Raw genomic sequence first — 24,155 nt, 5'->3', positions numbered from 1 at the left:
AGCCTGCCTCTTACCCTGCTCCTCCCTCCACTGACTATGGGATAGATTCATTTAACCTCCCCTACTTATAAACATAGTATTAAATACACAATTTCCTTAATATTTTACCAAGTAGAAACAATAAATATAATTACAAACATCAGAAATAGCAGTTTTCATTAGTAGATTTCAAAGCCTTTATAAAGGACACAAGCATTAAAATGGAATTGCTTGTTTGAAGTCTATTTATAGAAATACATATAAAAATGTATTTCTAGAAAGTAAAAACTTTTAGCTTTAAATCTTAAAGTTTGCTATAACATTCTTTATTTTAAAAGATAATAATGGTAGCCAAGGTTTCTGAAGCTTTGAGCCCTGTGACACCTTCCTGACAGATTATTAGAAGTACTTTTTAAATCTGAAGAGTGATCAAACTAGAAAGATAGAGTTACAAACGTTCAGTTTTACTACACTAATACTTGGTAGAAAACCTAACCACAATGTACCCCAGTTAAAAATATTTAAACATTGCTCTTTTTTGGCTATACTTTATGGCAAATACTCCACAAAAGTAAAATGCTAAAGGTTCCAAATGAAATTTCCTGTACAGCCAAATAAGCACGACAGATAAAGTTCTAAGAAATAAAAGCAACGTCTATTGGCCACAGAAAACTCTGGCTGGTTTTTCTTCACAGTTTCAACTGGAAATGTTTAAGTGCAATTTATTTTTCACTACAGTCCTTACTGGATCCGCAGAGATGGGGCTCCAAGCCTCTGTTTCCTCCGTTTCATCATTGTGCTGACACCCTGTGCCTCTTCCCAGCATAAGAGGCTTAGAGGCGGGAAGGAGAGCCCACCGTTATCACTCCAACGCAGAGCACAGAACAATCAGTGCAATTCCAAGCTCTTCATATACCCCCAGCATTAGAGAGACCTCAGGAGCTCAGTAATGGTCCAGATTAATCGCACGGCTCATGTCAAAAACCTAATTATTTATAAATAGGAAAAAAAAAAAATTAAAATCTCCTGCGAGTCTATTCACGGCATCCAGCGAAAGGAAACGAAGCCCACCAGCACGAAAGGAAGAAGGTGCCGACAAGTCCAGGACACAGAGTGGCCACCTGACCTGTCACACAGCCAGCAATGTGGTCCTGACACGCTCTGGCTGAGCCCACAGCAAATCAGAGACCAACTTCTCCTGGGCTCCAAGGAGCAGGAGCAGGAGCAGGAGTGCTCACCAAATCAAAAGGAAAGCGGAAAGCCGAAGGGAGCGATGGCACACTTGAAAGGATTCTGGCAGAAACCTCAGAGAGCAGCTTGAAAACTCACACGGCGACAGGAGCAGAGCCACTGCTCCCACCCAAAGCCCTGGCAGAGTCATCAGCGGTGTGCGAGGAGCAGCTGCTCCCGGCCGGCGGGGGAACACGTGAACCAGCCCCCGTGCAGAAATCAATCCCCTGAACGACACACACAACTTTTAGCTTAAAACACCTTCCCCTAATTCCCAAGCTGTGTCTCAGCTATAAAATTCATGGATTCCAGAGCTGAAAACAGAGCAACAGCACTCGCAGCAGCCTGGGGAGCCAGATACTGAGGGGGGGGAATGGGAAACACCATTAGGAGACAATGTTCCCTTACAGTGCAAGTCTGGCAGTTTGGCTTGCAAACGGCAACTTCAATCAGCTCAAAATTAATTTCATGCTATTAACAAAACCTTCCCAAACAACATCCAACATTTTCCAATTTTTTCCACGTATGCAACTTCCTCCCAAAAAATTTCCAAATATCTGTCTTTGATAGACTTCAAAGTGTTAAAGACTGTATTTAGGCAGGGGAAGACTGCCATTCACAACTACTCATCAACCAAGACAAACTCCAGGTGACAACTCCTATCTTCAGACCCTCCCACAATTCCAATCACAGCAGGAGTACCCCACACTACAAAATCTCCAAGCTCTCAACATCTACAGGTGGTCAGGAAAACAGACCGCCCAGGCTCAGGAGTAAGGACCCGGGTGTCTGCTCCTTACACAGCCAGAGCCCCTGCCCCCCCACACTGTGCCTTCTGAGTAAGACAGCACAGCAAGCAACAAAAGGTACAAATTTGGTATGGTATGTGTAATTTTATTATACTCTTTAAATGAGAACCTGGATGAAGTAGTGGAAACTCGACAATAAGAACTGCATGAAAGACTCTTTCCACTTTTAAATCCTTGATGAAAGCCTCCATAAATTCTTTGTCTCTCAGATTACAGTCTTTGCAGATCACTAAAATCCCCTTAATTCACTAAATCATTCTCTTAGAGAAACCATGCTTCCAAATTATTTTTAAAGCCTAACATACAAATAGCAACACTGCTACGGAGCTCCCCAGGAATAATCTGGCATGTTCCACCTCCAGAGCCAGCCCCACGTATCAGCTTAAGAGCAGCAGGTTATTTTTGATCCACTGCTTGTGAGCTGCTTCTACGCACTCAGAGAAGGATGGGGTGGTCAGAAGAGATCACCTCTTTCTCTCCCCATCTATAGAAAGCATCACAAGCAGAAAGCATCGACTGGAGGCATTATTGCTCTACTTTATTTCCAGATCCAAATCAGAACAGAGTGCGAAAGTAGCACGACTCACTACTCCTTTTCAGAACCATTTTTCATCCACTTCCAACACTTTGGCTTCCCCACTCTTGGGGCAACAGCACTTGCTCCTGGCAGGGAAACGGCATCGATCCATCACCAGCAGAAACACTCACCCGCCAAGATGAGCAGAAACAGAATGATATACTCCATTTCTCTGCAGATACAGAAGGAACTCCCACAGCACCTGAGCATGTCAGCACGAAGACATAAACCAGCACTAAAGGCCAGAAATTTTCTTTCCTGCCATCAAACTTGATGTTGTTTTCAAGGTCTAAACATTAAAAAGAATACATGTAATTCAGCACATCCTCCCAGAGAAACTCCCTGGTGTGTTTATGTGTTATTTTACTGTCAGGAAGCTGGGAGTAAGTTTAACAAATTATGATGAAGACTTGTTTAATGAAACACCCTCAGAAATATCTAGGGCTGTAGCAACTAAGACTCTTCAGAGGTTTGTAAGTAGAAGGGTAGTGCAGAGAAGGAGGGAGAGAACAAGAGAAAAGAAGTCCCACAGTGAACATAAACTGTGTTAAAAAGCAATTAGAAAGGATAAAAACCACCATAAAGGCTTGCATAAGTCTTTAGCAAACACTATTACATTGCTTACCATATTTCATAGAGATAGATATAAAAATTTAAGGTAAATACTACTTTTTACCAGCACCTATCACTATCAAAACAGCAGTCTGTAATATTTGATTTATACAAATATGTATTTTTAGTGGACATATTCTGTATCAATTTTTTTTTCATGTTTCTTATGCCTCCATGTTCTTTTTCCATTTGTACACAGAGTTTAAAATACATTTGATACAGATCATTGATAGCAGAAAAGAATTAACAAAAACAACTTATATCTGAAGTTAAAAACTGGTTTAGCAAATTTAGTTTGCTGAGGAAATTATTCTTTTCAAATTTAAATATAATGTGGGAAAGCCATATATTCTTTTTAGCAAGATAGCTAAAAAGATAGCTATTTAGATAGCCCAAAAATTACAACAACCCACAGTGCCAACCCTGCCTTAGAAACCATAAGGATTTGAAATATAAACCCACATTTTTCATTAAAAAGCCTGAACAAGTCAATAAAATTCATGTTATAAACAACCACATTTATTATTCATTTATTGTTAATGGGGTACTGAACAAGAAGCCAGATGGCTCAAGTGTAACCCCAACTGGATTCAGTGACCACTGATCAGCCGAGGAGGCAACCAGAAGAAATCGTGAGCTGCAGGCTGGTGCTGTGCATCCTGCAGCCACAGTGAGAACTGCACTTTGCAGCCTGGTTTTTTGGGTGCTGAACTGCTGTCAAACACGTGAACACACACAGGTGGTGCATCACCAACCTCCTCTTGCTGCACAGTGCCCACCTCTGTCCTTTCAGGTCAGGGCCGTCTCTAGTGCGCTTCACGTGCAGGTGCACGTCAAAACCACGTGAAAGCTAAAGCCAACAATATAAAAACCAATCTCTGTACATGATGTAGCTCCAAAAGAATACAGCAGGGTAATGGCTGAAAATAATTAAACCACTTCCACTAATAGGCTGGAGATCAAAGTTTGGGTCTATCACTCCACATTCGCTATTTGAAATTAAAGAAAATATTCATGAATGGTAATTATTTCTTTTGTGAACAAAGCATGGGGAAAAACATAACCAATACATTTATATGCATAATTCATTAAAGGAAAACTTTGAACTCTGATTACTGAACCACACCAGAGAGAGAACATAACTACTTGTTCCTGTTCTCGTACTATTCAACCTCTTAGCAGCCTACAACTCAGTTGAGTATAATTTCCTTTAGTGTATTAAACATAACTCCCCTATAGAAACACAAACACTTTAAGCACATTTACAACAAAAATGTATCTAAATAATTAGGCATTTCTCTTAGTGTCACCCTGCATATAATTCCCCCATCTGTTTTACATGTCTGCTCACTGTGCTGATTATTTCAATATAAGACTGCAACATATCTAAGGACAAAGCCATCCTTTACACTGTGCCTGTGCTTCTTTCTGCTAATATGGAAACAGAATCACTCATCAACAGATTTCACAGGCTCTATCCCACCATTCGTTCTCTTCAGCTTCTACCCAAGACCTTCTTTAGATGAATTTCCTTCTTTAGGAAAACTGCTCATGCTCTCCTGGCACAAATACTGAAACATGTAACTCCACTCCTCCTTAGCACAAACAGGCACAGCAACTGTTGTCCATGCCTACAATCAGCCCCTGTAGAAAAATAGAGACTACTCATATTGTCCCAGGAAATATGAAGCAATGAGAGTCAAACAAAGAAAAACTTAGAAGCATTGTCAGGAAAAGCTTGTCCTTCTCCATTCAGCAATGACAAATACCCAAGCTAATCCACAGGCTAAAACCTTTCTAACCCAACAATCAACTGAAGTAATCACCAAGAAAGCAGCAACAATCAAGTCTTCATTCTGCTTCTGGCTGGTTGTAAAATAATTACTTCCTCCCCAAATATTTTTTTACAGTAGGAAGTGCACCCCAGCCTCAAGACTAGCACACAAAAAAATGCTGAGTGGCTGATGTTTGTATATAACACAATTGCTACTGAACTGCTACAAAGGCTGGAGTTTGTGCAGCAAATGGATGCACCTCTTGAGGGTTTGTGGCTTCAAGCCAGACACTTCATCCTCCTGTCAATTCCTGCGTCTGCTTCTGTCGGTGAACAAAAGTCAATGACTGACAGTCAATGAATCAGGACGTAGCTACATCCATAACTATCCCTACTCATCAGCCACAGCACAGCAACAGCTTTTCAGAATAAATTTTACTTTCAGAATTTATTTGTGCTTATGAGGTTCACTGCTAAGTTGATTCAAGCAAATGAAAAGCCTCCAGAAGAACTGAGAACTGCTTACAGTTGTTATGCTGTCCTTTTCGACAGGACAAATTGAACAAATTTCTACATAGTATACGTATATTTTTTACCATATATATACGCACATATAATTATTCCCTTGATATAAATATCTCTAATTCCTAATTTGAAGGCTAAGTGGATTTTTTTTAAACCCAAGTAAGTATTCTGATAATGGGATATGCAAAACCATGTACATCAACTCCACAAGTCCCTTTTCAGTGAGCCTGTACACTTAACAGTACAGCATCAACACAAACAGTATATATTGGTATTTATACCAGTTTTTATATACATATATATATATATATGGCATTTATACCACCCCAATGCACTACTCATTTCTTAAAAGTTAAACTTTTCAAACAACAAGGAGTCATTTGGTTCTTGACTAGACTTGGTACTGGACTTGATTACAGAATCTGTAACTCCAGAAACCACAAGCCAATAATCAACTAGATAACACAGGTGATGAACTTAAAACATTTCAATTCTTCATAGATTTTCAATCTCACTAATAGCTGCAATCTTGTGCTTAAAATTTATGGCCTGGATCTTCTTGACACAGGTTGCTAAATTTCTTCACATAACGATGCCTTAAAAGGCATTCATTTCTGGAAGAAAACTAAAGTGAAGCAATGAAAACTGAAGGTGTTAAGTCAATATAGAAATAAAGGATTCAGTCATTTGGTTTAGTTACTAGCAACTAAAACACTACACACATATGAAGCACTTAATTTGCATCTCAGATATTTCAAATGAAAATACATAAACAGTTTTGTGTCATACCCACCTCCACACTGGAATGAGGGAAGGGAATATCTCTGGCATCCTCAATTTCAGTTCCAAAAGTTTTGTGCAAAAATATCTAAGCTACATTAACAAAAAACTTACTGGTAACTCACTGCTCCACTATTTGATCAAAGAACCTTCATAATCTTCAAATGATGAACACCACCTGTCTTAGAAACCTCTCAAATCTCGTTAAGCCAGCCTTTGAGGCATACTGGTTAAAAAAAAAAAACCAAAACCAGTTAGTGCTTCATGTTCTTTAAATAACTCCCTGACTGGTTTATCATTGTCATATGAACTAAACAAAAAGGTCTGGTCATGCCTCACTGTAAAAAAAAGACCTTTTGATCTGTTGTATTGTTCAGCCCTGAATCACTGGCACTACACAGCATTTTCCAAACATTGTTTCTTATACAAAGGGGATAGCTTACATTGGAAGGCTGAAAATAATTTCACATTAGAACCAGAAACCTGAGGAAGAAAGGTTATATGCTTTTGTGAGCTTCATGTCCGTAGTCCACAAGCTTTGGGAAACAATTTTAAATCATAATGCAACAGCAGGCAGTACAGAAGCTTTCTCTTTTATACAATGCAATCAATAATGCAATTTCTTCCACCATAAATCTGTAATCATAGCAGAAACTAAGCTCTGTAATATCCTTGAAACACAAGTTAGTTCACTAAAATTCTTTAAACATCATAATGCATTTTTAAAAAATTACTGTTTGTTTAAATCGCATTTTTAAAAGCCCACTTTTCCCAACATGTGCTACTTAACTGAAATACCTCTATTAGACTGCCTGCTCCACAAACACCTGACCTGCAGGGCCCAGGAGCTGTGTGCTTAGACTTCTGTCAACAGACTGTTTGAAGAACAGTGATCAAAGTTGTCCATATCACATAAATAATCAGTGACTTCTCTGGAGTCACTTCAGCGATGTCAGTGCAGCAACACTCAACACCGCAGCTACTTCCATATCAGGATCAGCTCAAGCTGGTAATTAGAAGTAAGCTTACACTACTACTACTTCTACTATGCTTAAGGAAATGAATAGAGGCTTTAGTCTCAGAGAAATCCAAGCTAGCTGTTTCCAAGAGCGTGACAGATTCTTAAAAATGCTAACAGAGAAAACGGAGCATCTGCCCATCTAAATTACTTCCACAACTGAACAGCTATATATGCTCAAAACAAACCAAGGGATGAATAAAGAATAATTATACTTACAAGCTTCCTCTTCTGGGGAGACTGAGCTCTTTCTGGAAGAAAAATAAGAATGAAAACCTGAGTTAGTTTTACTTGTTATTATCTACTACTAATTTATTTATCAATAAATGACTGAGGTGAAACTAATAAAGAGCTGGCCACTTTCCAACGCATGCTCAGTGCAGAACTCCACAGCACTGCTGCTGCACATCCACAGAGCACAGTCCGGGGTACAAAAGTTGCTCACTTTGTCTAAACAGCCATTGCCTTTGTAGTCAAAAAATCATAAGCACTCAACAGAGCAAACATAACTTTGAAATTCAAGCCTAAGCACAGATAAGGCAGTAATTAATTCTGTCCTACATTCCTCATCAGCATCATCAGACCGAACCACTTCCAGGAGTGTGGAACGCAGTGTGCCTGCAGCTGTGCGGGGTGGTCTCACAATCTCACCAAAAGGAAGAATTCATGCAAGAGAATGGCTTTTGGGGGTTTGGTTTGGTTGTTCGGGTTTTTTTAAAACAGACAAAAATCAGAGGCCAAACACAACCGCCACTTATCAGCACCGTTTTGCACCTCGGCAGCACAAGCAAAGGCAGACGGGGGGGGGGGGTGTTAACGTTTTTATTTGTTTTTATTTTCTTTTTAAGGTTTTTATTCAGCCCACGGGCACCCCAGCGATGGACGCGGCATCCCGAGGGAGCGCCCGCTCCCGGCTCTGGATATCGCGGCCGGGCGGGGCTGCGCTCCCGAGGGTCGCCGCCAGGTGGCGGCCGCGCCCGCCGCCGGTTCTTGGTTTGCATCCCTGAAAATATTCCCTGGATGCTTCGCCAGGAAAATATTCCCTGATCCCGGGCTGCTTCGCCTCGGCTGATCACAGCAAGTGCCAGCACAGCCAATACCAAGTGGCTGTGAGGATCTACGTGCTGTGGTTTTCATCCCTTCTAAGGGGAAAAAAAAAAAAATAAATTAAAAATCAATGTTTTCACTGAATTCTGGGGGGAAATAAAAAGTCGATAGAAAAAAATTAAATCCATAAAATCTGGTAAAATCTCCTTTCCGTCTTTAGTTACAGAGTTCATGACTGACATGATTGTGTTACTGACAGTCAGTGACTGGTCTGGTCAGTAATGCATGGGACTTGCCTGAAAGTTTTTCAAAGATACCAAAAAGTTACAGCCACTAAAACTAATAAATCAATAAACAAACAAATCAATCTTAACCAGGCTGTTATTCTTTTCAAGTATGAGTTCTCCACAATTTGAAATTTCATTGCAGTTTAACAGTACCAAGCAAATTTCATGTGTGAATTATCACAAGGCTGACAGCTTACAGCATCGAGAAATAAATTCCTGTCATCAGACAAACTTGTCAAGATCTAATCAAAACACTTCAAGTGCGTAAGATAATAAATCATTAGCATCTATAACAGGTTGTGTGGTTTATATTCTAAAAAAGGTACTTCTTCCACTTTCATTTGTTAGGAAGAATTACTTTCCAACCACGAAGCCTACGTAGCAATGACAGCTTTTTGCCACTACAAATGGATAAATAAATAGGTAAGATTATAGGTATTATATATTATTCTGCTTCTGTAGATAGTATAGTACTTACACATGCATATACATCTCTTACATCATATGAGCAGCTGTATTTAATTTATCCTCTTTAAAGAAGATGGCACCTTTTGGCAGAGGGCAGTTTTCCCATTCAAATTATATATTTCTGTTTATTCCAACACAGTCAGCCCCAGAAATTTTCAGAATGCATGTATAAAGCTCTGGAATTTCATGGTACTGGCTGAAAAAGCAAAACAGTGACCTTTAAGTCTCTTTATCTACCTTCTAGTTTTTCAGCTTTTAGGGTTCATTTTTACAACCTTTGCTCTAGTCATTAGGGCTGAAAAGTCACTTAGAGAACACTCCCTTGCAGCAGCACAGCCCCAATAATTGTGACTTACAGATATACACCACAAGAAACATGGTCCAGGAACAGGAATGGACAAATCCTTTCCTTTCCTCTGCTGAACACTTGTTTTACTCACACAATTATTACCTTTAATACTTCCTATAATATAGGTAATTCAGGATTAAATGCATGCAAGGTTAGAAGGAGGAATGCCTTGGGCTTTGTTCCTGAAAGCTTTGTACCTTTGAAAACTGTGATCAACTGAGTTCACAAGCAAGCAAGGAAGAAAGTCCTAGCAGATGACATCTCAATGCAACTGAAATATCATCCTATCCATGTAGCAATTGTCTTCCTTCTGCACCTCCACCTTGACAAACACAGTGCAGCTGTGCAATCAATAGGCACTAGCTCACATTTAATATCACTGTGGTCTTGACAACAAAGAGCACAATCAAAACAATCAATTTTTATACCTGTTGTTCCACTATGCCTCGTTTCATGTTAGTCTTAAAATCCCCTTCAAAAACCCTAACAGCCACACAGCGAGCCATGTCCCGACCTCCACAGCACTTTTCCTGTCCTCTGGAGAAATGCCAAGGCAGCACCCTCCCAGCTCTTCAGCCTTTTCTGCCTCTCCAAAGCAGGGCTGGGAACAGCACCTACAGTCCCCCAAACCAGATATGACCAGCAGGGCCAAGGCAAAAGCACCAGAGCTGGATGTTACACAGCCACGAGCAGCGTGATCACATCCTTCGCTTTTCCCAAATCACCAGTGAGCTGGGGTCTGAGAAGGTTATATCCCAGAAAGAAAATGTCTGGAGATGGAAGGAAGGAGAGAGCAGAGTGCAGACAACTGATGGCCTATTTCAGGGCACCTATTTGAGGATGCTCACTGTCAGCAGAACACTGCAGGCCTCCAGGGGATCAAGCAGACAATGGAAATGCCTACCAGGGATGGGGACACACTCACAGGGTGGAGACTCAGCTGTGTCTTAAGATGGCCCAACACTAATGTGTGCAGTGGGACAAACAGAGTTTACATCTTGAAATAACAGGGTAGTTTCAAACATATTGAAGAAGCACTACAAAAACAAGGATTCGATAATTGCGCAAAATATAAGAGAAAAGTCCAACAGCATTTCACAAGCACCCTACAAAGGTTAAACTCTACTCAGAGTCAGTTTTATAGTACAGATTAAATGTTTTAGTTAGTAAATTATGAGGGAAGTGGCGTGATTTGCCTGGTGATTTGACGCACACCACAATAGAGTTTGGCATTATATGTCCACGTATCCTGAAAAAATAAATCACATTTTAAGAGGGGAGATAACTAATAAAAGAGTGCTGAGCTGTGACTACTTGGTCTGAAATACTATTTACGGGGTGCAGCTGTAATCCTTTCAATAAGCTGGTTTATCCTAAAGGACATTTTTCATTTAAGACCACCCTTCTGATGAGAACAACACATGAACACACGAAAACCTAAACTGCCCCTTCCGACAGCACATCTGCCTCCCCGAGCACTTGTGCTGCCAGTAGCTATATTTATATTACCATTATTACTTCAGCCAGCCCCCATGCCACCTGCTCTCTAGGTCAACAATACAACCCTTAAAATAGAGGCTTACATTTATATTTGATTTATATGAAGTGCTAAATAGCATAAGAACATTTTAAAAGATTGGTGCACATTATTCACACAGAACTTTCAGAAGGGGAAATAAAGAACTACTTCCACAGATCCTAAAAAATAAAGAGTGTATTAAATCTTGCAGTACCCAAATGACAAGAACAGACTGTTCTGAAAGTTAATTTTCTGTATCAGTTCCATATTTCAAGGCATAATTATTAAACATGCAACTTGATCTCTACATGACAAAAGAAGCAGCAAATTTTCAGACAAGTAGTTAAAAATGGATCTTGGGGAAGAAATTCAGTATTGTGGAGTTTATAAAAAGCAGATTCAAATACCTGCCTTCAAAAGAGTTCCTTATATTTGTTTCCTTTTATCTTATCACCTTGGATCATGAGGATATCAAGTCAGTTGGACACCGTATCATGCTACAGTTCAGGTTTGACAATAGGACTCCTCATTTTTGAGGCAGCAAGGAAGCTAGAAGGGAAAATACACTGGCCATTTCAAACATCACTTCTCCTGTTCACATAATACATTGTTTAGTGCATAGATACTGAAAAATTTATTCAATTGTCAGCTTTCAGGTACAGAAACTGCATCTGAAAACAGGAGTGTTTCAGGCAGCAGCAGAAAGAGCGCTGGCTTTTTGCACAGGTGTATGCACACGGAAATGAAGTCTGGAAATCTTTTTGTCCCTTGACCTAAAATACAACCCACACCGTTTAAACAGATAGGTTATGTTATAAAAGTGTGAAAAAACCAGGAGCCCATCACTCAGATTTGTCACTTTCTCTCAGTCTTGTAATTTGTCCTTGAATGTGTAGCTGCGCATATGGCACAGACCCACAGGCAAAGTTGGATGCTGGAGCCTGCACTGATGGCAGCTTAAATGGAGCCCTTGCAAATTAAAGTGAGAACCATCACTACACAGGATGTTCCATATTTTTGCCAGAGCAGACAGCACGATTCCTGAGATTGCCTTTGACCTTGGTTTCTTGCAAGGTAGCTCACTATCATCACTTGGGACAATAGACAAATATTTTTACAGCTATAAGAACAAATACATTTCAGTTAATAAGTTAATATTTCACAGATGATGAAATTCCACTGACAGTCAGTGACCTGGTACCATGCACTCATGTTTTAATTTTTTTCCTTTGCTGACTATGTTTGCTTTAGGGTATACTACCAACCAGCAGGGGATTAATTAAATCTCCTTCTATACATAACCATTTGCATTACAGAAATGATATAATGAGGGTTGGAATCTCCAGTTCTGATGGAAAGTACAACTGGCCGTGCAAGGGCAAACTGTAATCCATCCATCAGATTAACAGGAAGGAATTTTTCATGGTGACTTAAAAAAAAATAAAAAAAATAATAATAATAAAAAAAAAGAAACCCACCCCACAATAAGCTTCTCTTTCTCCTATCAGAATGTGTCAGGAAAAATAATTTCCTTCTTTTCACCATATCATTGTCAATGGTTATTAAATACAGCACTTCTCAATTTCTCTTTCTAGAAATGATTACATCTGAACTTGTTTTCCAAACTCATCAGTGAAGAATTTTAAACAGCAACACTAAAACCATATCTACCTTGAAGGTCACGTTAACCTATGGAATATGTTGCAGATATTTTCTACAGTTTACTGACTTTTTAGAAACTAAATTCAGGATCATACTGTTAGATCATCTGCTTAGCTACAGACATACTTAAAATACAGAAAACGAATACTCAAGCTCTTGCCAATACTATTCAAAATATTCAGAGGACACGGAGTTTAATTCCCAGACCTTTCTCCTCACTCTACTGAATTTATGTCTGCCATCACACAAATTCATGGATTGCCATGGATGGCTTAGCCCCAGTGCCTCTTCCCATATTCCCAGTACCAGCCAAACTGCCTGGAACCACCCTGTCCTAAGACATCTCACCTTCTCGGTGACAAAGGGCCACAGCCTTGAGGACAACATGTGTGGCACAGAATAGCCAACAGTGCACCTCTTCACCCTGCGCTACCCTAAATATATTACAAGTTCAAAGCAAAATAAATTTCCTGTTTGGAGTAGTTCTCTACCCCAGCAGAAGTTGCACGTCAGTAAAAATGCCATTTGCAAAGTACATTAACATATAAAACCAAAGGGGGAAAAAAAACCTCTCAGCTGTTTAACTTACAGGCAGCCCTATTTCTCTAAATATTCAGTATAGATCAGTCTTCCAACCCACAGGTCACAAATCAGCCAGATGCATTTCATGTCTTTAGATCTTCCAGCCTTTCTCTCCTCTTCAGCTTAGAAATCCCTTCCTAGTCAGCAAAATAAAAAGCCTTTGGATTTATTTCAAATTAGAGTTACTGCAAAAGGAAATAAAGCTAAAAGCCCTTTAAACTTTAAGCAAAATTCTCAAACACAGCAAGTTATTTTCCCTCCCCCACCAGCCCTTCTGCCTGGGCAACAGAAAGTTATTCCTTTGTAAGCAAAGCTAAGGATCCAGGTCACATCTGTGCATTAACCTGTCAAGAATAAATGCATCCAGAAGCTGTCCACTAACCTTTCATATCACTTAACCTCAGGGCTTTCCATAAGATTTAAGCTTTTGGTTACTTGACCTAAAATAATTCCAGAATACATCTCAAAACAGGCAAGAATTCACACTTTGCTCAGAATATTTTCAGTACCCACTCCCATTTACATATATATATATATATATATAGTTTTTAGTCAGCTGAAGTGTCTATTCCATATTTTGTACATTACATCATGTTTTCAAGCCCAAAATACAACATTACCCAGCACATCATGGGCCAGACAGGACCTGCTCATGGTGACAAACACGACTGAAACCACACACCATGGCTCGGACAGGCAGAGGACAACAGAAACAGTGGATGCAAACCACATTCCCAAGGGCTGAATGAGGAGCTGCCCAGCCCCTGGAAAAGCCACCTGCCACAGCTGAGCTACAGCTTCCACGGGACTGGGTGCCCACAGCCCAGGGCAGGGTGGCACCCACACAACCCTCAAGAGCCACAGCAATGAATGACTCAAAGTTTTCCAGCTCTCATTTCCTCCACAGGACTCATTCCTATCTCTGTCACTGGGGATCAGGAGCACAAGTCACTCTAATTTCATGCCATCAGTCAAGCAGCATCTCTTTCTTTCCATAGTAAAGACAATGGCTTGTTTCATAGTTGATCCCAAGCTTTTCAGCTGAGGTTAAACAGTGGGTGGTTTCTGAAAATTCGAGACAAGCTCTGAGATCCCGGGTCAGGTCGAGAATTGGGGTACAGTAACTCAGCTGTTCAATCCTTAGACATCAGCAAACTAATTTACTATCAACTTGATTGTTTTCCTCAAGGCTAAAAAAAACCCCAACCATAGCAGCAGCCCTCTTCAAATACATTTGCCAGAGTTACTTTTAAATGATAAAGAGTACATAAAAGAATGTTTTTAAGATGTAACTTCATTTCCAGGAAAAGGTAACTTTAAATATTACGGTTTGAATTTTGCAACCCAGAGTCCTAGATGAGGAGTGGAAGCACAGAAAAAACAGCACAGAAGAAAAAAGGTGAATTTGCTCTCCTAAGAGGTAATCCATAAATTGCAACAGCAGTAGCTGCAGAAGACCATTAGGATAACTTACTCCCTGAAATAAACAATAACAGCTATCCAAAATGTGTGTGTGGATCAACAAAATAAAAAGCAAGGTGTGGGTTGGTCCTCTGTAAATAAAAGGCAGGTTATACTTTCAAACCTGAGAAATAACACCCATAATAAATGCTGCAAATCTTCCTTATGTGTATTATATTTTTGCACAAATTTGCCTAAGGGAGAAGGAATATAGAGAGGAATAAAGCCCACAGCTTAGACAGCTCATTAATCTTCCTCATTACTTAATTCTAGTTTTACAAGGCCACGAAGCAGATTCCTGATGTGTGAAAGAGGCAGCCCAGCCTTGAACCGACATCCAAAATAATGGGAGCAACTGTTCAAAATTCTCTTTCACTTTGCCAGACGGCGCCAGTTTCGGAAATTTAAGTCAAAAGGTCACGTTCTACAAAATTTTGGAAAATGCAGAAAAGAGTGTCATCTTGGAGCCACACAGGACTGCAGCTGTAATGCTATTGTTAGAAACTGCTCTTAAAATTACTCTGTCTTGACTCGCACCAAAAATTCCTTCAAGACTGGGCATGCAACGATCACAAGGAAACAGTCACAGCTGCTAAAAATGCCAAGAGTATTACAAATTAATAAATCCAGTTTTATTCTCTCCCTTGTTGGCTCATACTAATATTAATCTATGATTAAGTCAGCTGACAATTCTACCATGCATACGTCTTCTACTCCTTAAAAGGTTGTTTTTAGAGTAATTAACAGCTGTCATCAAGGCTACCTGACCACCAAATTTATCCATAAAACTCTTTAAACATCCCTTAAAACAGAATAATCAAGCCAAACATAATTTTGGTGAGTTTGAGGACCCTTCTGGTTTATCCTAAGTTATATGAAACTATGTGCATCTCACGAAAACTCCTGGGCAGGCTCATCAGCTCATATCCATTCAGTGCATTGTTAATACAGACTGTGAACAAAGATCAGAGATTACCAAAAAAAAAAAAATGTTGAAATACACTGGCATTATATTATATTAAAATAAACTGGACATTCTTCAACACTAGTTGAAGCAAGAAAAGGTATGTGGTTAGTTCCATATTAACATCAGCAGCAGGTCCCTTAAAACAGTCCAAAGGGTTCTGTCTATTGTGTCAGGTTGGTTTCTCACTGACTCCCCAGCTGTTTGAAAGCACACAGGCAGAAATTAAATTTGGTTGTTGTTTTTGAGAGGCATTCCCTGTGTCTCCAACTGCTTTGTTAATGTCAGGCTAATGTTTGTGACACACCAACAGAATTTTATCTTTGCAATTGTTTATTTCTCAACTAATTTAGGGAAAAAAAAAATCTGAGTCAGACCAGTCTCGTTGGACAGCTGGACTGCTTGGTCAGCTCTGAAATAAGAACAAGTAATAGTAAAGCTCTGGGAGAAAGTTCTGGGGAACAAGGAAATTTTTGTTCCTCAAAAACCCTCAACAATGAAGGTGTCTCCCATCCTGTTCTAAAGATGCAGCAAGTCCATTCCACATAGATCATGTGAAAACACTCTCAGAAATTGAAAGCATAAGCAATCAATTTTAAAGATATTTAGTAATTAGTCCTAAAAGGAATTCCAAGCATATAGAGCTCCCTTGCCTTCATCTAGTTTATGACTGATAGCATCTGTAACCTCATGAGGCATCCATTAAGTTCAGCAGTTAATTACATCTGCTCTGACTGGACATTATTTACAGAACAAGCAGATGTAATTTTTCATTGCTTAGCTGAGCTGCATGAGGCACTTGAGCTTACCCCTCTCAAAACTCTGCTTCTCACAAAACCAGGGAAGGAGGCTCATGGTTTTTTGCAAAGGAATAGTTACAGGCCATCATCCACTCAGTGAAGAACTCCACATGCTGAGCACCATGTGAAAATTTGGAATAAGAGATGCCAGTCAGACAACAGAATTTTAATTTCTCTTTCTGCCCTTAAAAGTGAATAATCTCTGATATTGTTTATGTCTGCTGAGCTCCAAACTGGAACACAAACCCTTGACAGAACTGATGAAAGAAAGGGCTCAGTTGTTTCACTCCCAGACAATAAATATTTTTTTACAGAAAAAGCAAACAGCCACAGAAGTTTTATGTTTGTATTATGTGTACAGGAAGAAACATTCATCCCCTAGAAATACAAGGTGATAACACATTTAGCGTGACTCATTTCAGAGTTATAACACAAACCTTTTTTGCCACAACTTTTTTACAATTAGTTCTGAAAAACAACATTTTCAGTGGACAAAATACTAAATATTAAATTGGAACATGCTTTCCTATTATCTTTTTCACACATACTTTGAAACAGGTATTTGATCTGCTTAAGTGTATTTAAATTAACCATAAAGACAAACATGCAAAAAAAGGCAATTCAGTAGTCCTCTCCATTTTGGTGAGATAGAACTGCAATAACCACCCACCTTACCCTAATTTAAAAATTATAGATTTATATATTATTATAAATAATAGAGCTGGGAACCATAGGAACTGACCTGCCACATCCCTGGCCATATTTTTAAGTAACCACATCCAGTCCTGTCCTACATGTATACCACAAATTCTGCAAATGTGAACTGAACTAAAGTTTTTGGATCACTAAGATTTCTCCTGTGAAAAAGCACAGGATACATCTAAGCATCTTTCACAGATTTATTTCTGAACAACCTTACATTTAATACAGTTGGGTAATTCAGGCTTACTCGGTGCCAAGAGATCTGTTTCAGAGTAAAGGAAAATTCATCCCCAATTAAAGTACTGGTAAAATACAGGCATGCACTCCCAAAGCACAGATTTGAGAAACTGCAGACTGTGCATAATGACTTTTAGTTCTGATGGGCGATTAGTGCTCTGTAATGGACTGACAGAAACAGCTGATTCTATTACAAGGACATGTTCTGGCTAGGATTCTCTTTCTGTTGCATTTAAATTATAAATAGGGACTCTTTTGAAAATATATGAAGCCAAAAGATATTAATCAATCTCTAAAACTTCTCTTCTGTCCTTTACCGTACTTCAAATCAGAACAAACACTGATTTCATCACCAGGAAAAGCCTTCCAGGTACTCAGGACTGTCTGTACCACCATTACTCTTCTGTACAGTCTTCATTCTCTACTCATTTTGGAAGAAACTGGAAGGGGTTTTTTTCATTCAGCTGTTGACTTCAAAGTCAGGCTTTAAGGTATATTCCTGTGTGTGTTTATGGGTCCAGAAGAAATTTCCAAAGTCTTTGCAGGACTTGCAAATTCATCACAAGTTGTCACTAAACAGTGCTCTTCCTCAAAGAGGACTTGGGAAGGGGCTTTTCCTGAACCTGAGAGATCTCACAACAGCCAGACTAATCAAGGTCCTTGCTCACACTTTCAGGTTGAGTTCAATGCATGGTTAAAGCATTCAGCTCACAATAGCTTCTGGGGAGTCAAAAAGTCTTTAATATGTTATTTTTAACTCAACATCTTTATTGTACTATAGCAGAACTATAACACCAGAATCAAAGTCTGGGCTCCTCTAATACACATTTCATAAAACCTACCCAAAAAACGTTACTCATGCTGGAAAGAAAAAGCAGCATGTAAACTGCTAACCACCTAACAGGGAAGGTTTCAGTACATCAAAACAGTTAAGTACAAAAGTGCTGCAAGCACCTAAAACCCAGCTGTATACCTCTGCACAAGCCTTCTCATTGTTGTTTTTCAAGTTTCATTGCGATTTTCTTCTGCCTATCCCACCCTGCTAACAATCAGCCCCAATTAAATAGCTTTTCTCAGGGTGGAAGTTACAATTTTGATGTGCTGCCATGTACATTAGAGGACTTTCTATATAAAGTATGTTTGCTGTGGATGATCAAATGCTTAAGTTTTATGATAGTAACTAATGAAAAAAAAAACTAAGACTTTTCACCAAACTTTTTACGTTTTTGTTTGAGAGAGACCAAACTACAAAGAACTAACTAAAAAGATGAAAGTTTAGTTACCATCTGTGAAGAAATAATCTAAATAGCTTGCAAAGAATAACTCAAGATTTAACTTTCCAATAGCAACCATCTACTTCTGCTCTTTGGTATAAGTTATTTTCTCCATCAAGAAAAATCTTGGTGTATTTAGTTTAGATGTTTAACTCATTGATCTCTATTTCCACAATGTCTTCTCTCAGCCAGTGATACCCACAAGCTGTACTGGTGCTCACCAAATTCTCACAAGAGAAGTGCAACTTCAGCAGCCAGAACAAAGGATTAGTAAAAGAATTAAAGAGATCCTGTAAAATCATTCACTGCACACAGAAAAAGCGAATGAAATAAAAAGTGAATTAATTCCATTCATTCTCCTCTAAAGTTAAATTCTGCAGTAACTGATATTTTTCAATTCAATAAAAACAGTTTGGAAACTGTTAAAATAGTTCCAAAATGGACTGACTGCAACAGGTTCAAAGCTCTTTTAACACGCTTCCCTTTTTCATTTTTCACAATGTAAAAGCACAGCAAAGAAAAGGCAAGAGGTGATGATTTCCACTTAAATCCTATTCTTGGGGCTAAAACATTGCTCCAAATTCACCACTGCATTTTAAGCATTTCAGTTTATAAGAAGATAGACCTTCTGACAGAAACCTTTGGGATTTAAGGGTTTATTTTTAATATGGACTTCGTACTTGTTGCATTCAGAATTACAGCATAGGAAAGCAAACCCACCATGTAGTCAGGAAATTAGAGATGACTGGCTATAGGGGAATTTATGTAACATCCATCCAAAGCAATCCCAATGCAGCTTCTGGGGTTACTCCAGATTTACATATAAGCTAAGTGGTGACAATTTAGACCTAACATCTTAAATGATCTTTTCTCACCTATATGATTAAGAAAAAAGTATGTCACTATACTTTCGCTGTTATTAATTCCACAGTAGCTTCTTAAATAATGAATTATTCTTTTTCTGCCCATCACTTATTTTTATAGAAGTATTAATCTTTGAAACAAATTTAAAAATCAGCTCGGTATTTATTTAAGAAAAATACTAAGATGGCTCACACAGAGACAAGAATTACCAGAGACCTGGCAGTTTTTCAGCTGTAGTGAGTCCACTGTCTTACTAGGTGAGCCCTTGGGAAAGTGCATTGCTTTGTTAACATGGTGTTGGAATATTTTCAGCTGGAGGTAGAGCAACTGAAATCATACTCCCTCCCCTGCCTGAAACTGTAAGGATCTGCCCAGCATTTGTGTCTAGTGACCTTAAATTGCAATGTATAACCTGCTTTAAAAAAATAAAATCGATAGACATTATGCCTACTTATTTAAAAAATCAATAGACACTATAGATGAATAAAATATTCTTTTCATTTTCCCAGTTATTCTAATTGAATATTTATAAGCTTCTTTGGCCAAGTTTAACATGAAATGCAGATGGACATAGAGCATTTAAATGTGTACTGGTTCTAAGGAGCAGAATCTGTACTGCAAAACTTGAAAGAATTATTTATAAATTAACTATATTGAGGAGGGCTAAACCTTATTTTCAGTCTTAATACTTCAAGTTTTGCTAATTTCAGTATACTTAAATAGCATTTCACTGCCTGTTCAGCCCTAGAAACTGATAAAGTGAACGACTGACCAAAAAAATAGTATTTTCAAAACAATATTGGAACCTCACTGTACAAATTTCCATTAATTTCAATGGGAAAAGTGTGAAATTAAGTTCATTGTACTGTCTGAAAATCTCCATCTATGGTTTCCTTCATGCCTAATAGGCTTTTGCCTCATAGATTCAGGTATGCCTATCAAAGCAAATACGTCTCTGGAGCCTGAGAAATGCAAGGAGCAAAAAGGGTTCAAAAAGCCAACAGGCAAATAAACAACATAATAGCAAGATGTGGGAAAGGGAAATGAACCTGTCTACAATGCCAGGGAGCTGCCATGTGCAATACTGAGGATAGAGCAAAGCAGAAATTACAAGTGCTTCCACATTAATTCTAGAAGCCTGGAAAATAAAACAAAAGTATATTTTTCACCAACCAACCACTCTCTGTAACAGGCATCCCACACACAGGATATCTACAGGATAGCATTGTGAGTGCCTGCTTTTCAGGACTGATAGATTACGATGTAGAGGCAGGGAAGAGGCTCTGTGCATTACATTTACCAGGATAAAAAAATATTGCAGAAGAAAAGCATCACAGAATCTCTTTGGGCAGGAATTCCAGCCTGCAACAGCAAAACACACAGTTCCAGGACTGTGCTACCAACTCTCAGTTCAAGACAGTGACAACAGGAACCATTAAATAAAGTTGAGGAAGCTGCAAAGTTAGGACAAGTCATGAGAATGGAAGATTTCAGTCTGGGCCAGTGCTCATAAGGATAAGCCATAGAGGGAATATTTTGCACATAACAAAATAATTGCTTCCTGAAAGGTCAGTCTGAAGGCCAAGAGATGCTATTTTGGATTTGTCTCCAGCCTTCTACGTTCCTTCTGATTTTTAGTACCCACAGCATGATTCTGTCTTGACTGAGGTGCAGCATTCCTTCCAGGAAGAAGCCTTCAGTCCCAAAAGGTTCATCAGCTCCCATCACACCTAATCCCTTCTTTTTACACCACTATATCATCCGTTACATCATCCACACATGTGAATCTCTTGTCTACAGGATTCTCACATACAGAGCTGGCAGGTGTAACAGAGAATGCTATCCCAGAACTCTTGTATTTCAATGTCCCACTTCACAACCTGAAGTTACCCTGAAAGCACCCTTGAACATCCCACACAGAAATCCATTTAACTGCATTTACTGACAGAGTCACCCTCTATCACAATCAGCTTCCTCTTATCCTTAGGGATCACCTCTGCTTGCAGGAGCCTCCTCAGTACAGAAGGATAAAATGACTTCAGCTGGAAGGTGGATATTGTCCGAAGGCTGGGTCCGTCCTCAGCAGCAGTGCAGAGGCTGCCACAGTTCAGACAGGAGTGACCTGCTGTGCCTCTGTAGGTCTCATCTCTGAGCCTCTTTACTAAGCTGGTCCAGTTCAGCTGCATTCAGTTTAAAAGAGCAAACCTGTTCTTTTACTGCTGAGAGCTCCTTGAACCACACACACACACACACACAGAAGACCTGCTGTCTGACTACATCATCGTGTATTTTCAATTCCCTGCAATAACTTGAGAACCCTTCACTGAGACACCAGATTTTTACCTGTACCCTATCTTTAACAATGAGTTAGGTATTGGGAGCTAATATTAACTAAGCTTCTCCTTTAAGTGATTAAGATTGCTCTCTTCCCACCCTGTTCTACTTTTATTAAGTAAATTAGAAATAGGTGAAATCTATCCAAGTCTGGTTTGTTGAATTTCTGGAGCTGTTTTTAAATGCTGACTTGAGGCATTCTCTCTCCCCACTGAAGACAGCCAACCTTTTTCCTTGTTCCCTGTTCTCTATACAAATTAGAAAATGCTGTCACTTGCACTCCTGCATCTCTGAACAGGTTAGGCACCTCAGGTGCTCAGGCAGAACACTGGCTAATGTTCTAGGTGTGTCAAACATCTCACATACAGAAGTAGAAAAAAAAATCAAAACCAACAACAACAAAGAAAAAAGGGCAGAAGGATCAGACTTAAATTGTTCTATTACAGCAAAACGCTAGATAAGAGATCCATAAGTCTCCTTGAGTCTTCCATTCATTTCAGCACACACTGCAATAGTAGACACTGAACAAGACCAAACATGCAGATTTCCTATAAATCCCTGGCAGTGTGAGGAATTTATCCCTGGTCAACACAATGCCAGAATCAATATATACACAACCAACTACCCATACACCCACACACAGCCAAACCAGCACTAATTTGACAGAGGACAGAGGAGAAACTGTGAAGACAATGGACAGCTGTAATAGGGAAAAAAAGGCAAACAAGCTGTTAGGCAGCATCAAGAACGGGATGGAACATATTATGGAAATTATTATAATGCCATTAGCTCAATCAGAAACACATCAGCAGCTATGATGCCATGTCTGGTTCTGGGCATGTCATTCACAAAGACAAATCCCAGGCTCCTGGCCGAGACAGCTTGCTACTATTCTTGAAATTCATTTTGCTATGTAATATATACTCAAGCCTGAAACTAGAAAAAAAAGTCTCCAAGCACAAAGGAATAAGTTTTCAGAAGAGAGAAAATAACTTGTCTTTCTAGCCAAAATAAGAGAGGTAGCTTCAAATGTTTGCAGTGTGACAGCAGGCTCAGAAAGGAGCATCTCCAGTTCATCTAAAATGAATATTCAAACGCTGGCAGCCATCATTCCAACAAAAGAAGTTTTTGGCTGCAGCAAGGACAGTCTCTTGGATTCATTGAGTAAAACCAAGTGAGAATTCCTATGGGAGGAAAGCTACTCAGAACAAAGGACAATGCTGGCACAAGAAATGATGCACACAAATAGGTGTAAGTGTGCTTGAAATGGAAATTAAAGTTTCTAATTTTCAGAAGACCACACTTCTAAAACAGTAGCAATGAAGTGCCTACATTCTCTGAGGTCCTCAAGAGATACAACTGGACAGTGTTTCATACGTATGGATATACACACACAATTTCTATGACTAAGCAGCCACAAAGAAATTCTGTTTTCCTGGGATAAATGGAAAGCTCACACATTTTCATTTGTACATATACAAACTTCAAAGACACCACAAGAGCACATTTGGTTCCAATGGACTGATGCAGCACGGATTGCAGTATTATTTCTAACACCTTCTTTTACAACTGACTTCTTTCTTTGGAAAACAAAAGGCTTGAAAGCCACAGGTGTCTGGAATGCATTTTCTAGATATGCAATTTATGGAGGCATTCAAAAACAGCCTATGATATATATATAGCAGGCCAACTGTGAAAGCTTAGCACAAGAGGAATTTTCCTAATCTTCTTAAGGACAGGATTTTTTTAGTGGCAACATGGCTGCTGCTATATGTCTGTGTTTCCCTGTCCTAAGCCTGTTTGTTTTGTGTTTTCTGTTTAGTTTGGTTCTCTGGGGGGGCTTAATAGTTTTTTGCTTTTTTATCTTCATGGTAGGATCACTTTATTATCTGATTTTACGGCTGCCATTGCCATTTTCTGTGGGAGCACTTTTTTGTTTGTTTTATGGCCCATCTTCAGTGAATCCTCTCTAGTTACACTCAACCTTTTTGGCTTTTTACTCCTCTGTTGGTCTACTGCACTACAAGTTACTTTTGAGGGATAAGCTGCAAGACTATCAGCCCCAGTTTCCAGCAAATGACGACTACAGAAGGATCTGTCTGCTGTGGATACACAGAAGTCTCAGCTGAAATACTTCTTAAGCCACAAATGTGTCATTTTGGATGGATGGAGCTAAATCACCACATCTTTTCACAAGAGGATGCACTCCAGGAGCAGGAGTCAGACTGCTGAAGACGACACTGGGGATCAGAATTTTTTCCAGAAGAGAGAACTACCAAGAATCCAAAGGTTTTCTCATTT

At 39.2% G+C, this 24,155-nt stretch overlaps 1 protein-coding gene across 8 annotated transcripts in view; it reads right to left on the bottom strand.

Annotated features, from left to right (window-relative positions):
* The window catches only part of MAST2 (microtubule associated serine/threonine kinase 2), a 191,807-nt gene that overhangs the window by 101,758 nt on the left and 65,894 nt on the right, over nt 1-24,155 (bottom strand). For 6 of the 8 annotated variants that reach the window (XM_032696467.1, XM_032696460.1, XM_032696459.1 and 3 more), the window contains one exon: nt 7,524-7,555. In XM_032696467.1, coding sequence (XP_032552358.1) covers nt 7,524-7,555 — 32 coding nt within the window. Of the gene's footprint in view, nt 1-724; nt 965-1,050; nt 1,277-1,308; nt 1,376-7,523; nt 7,556-24,155 lie in introns of those variants that run through there. The other 2 variants (XM_032696463.1, XM_032696462.1) reach the window with 2 other exon arrangements.

Source organism: Chiroxiphia lanceolata, chromosome 9 (genome assembly GCF_009829145.1).
Source record: "Chiroxiphia lanceolata isolate bChiLan1 chromosome 9, bChiLan1.pri, whole genome shotgun sequence".
NCBI classification, from domain to species: Eukaryota; Metazoa; Chordata; class Aves; order Passeriformes; family Pipridae; genus Chiroxiphia; species Chiroxiphia lanceolata.
This window is presented reverse-complemented; position numbering and strand designations above follow the sequence as displayed.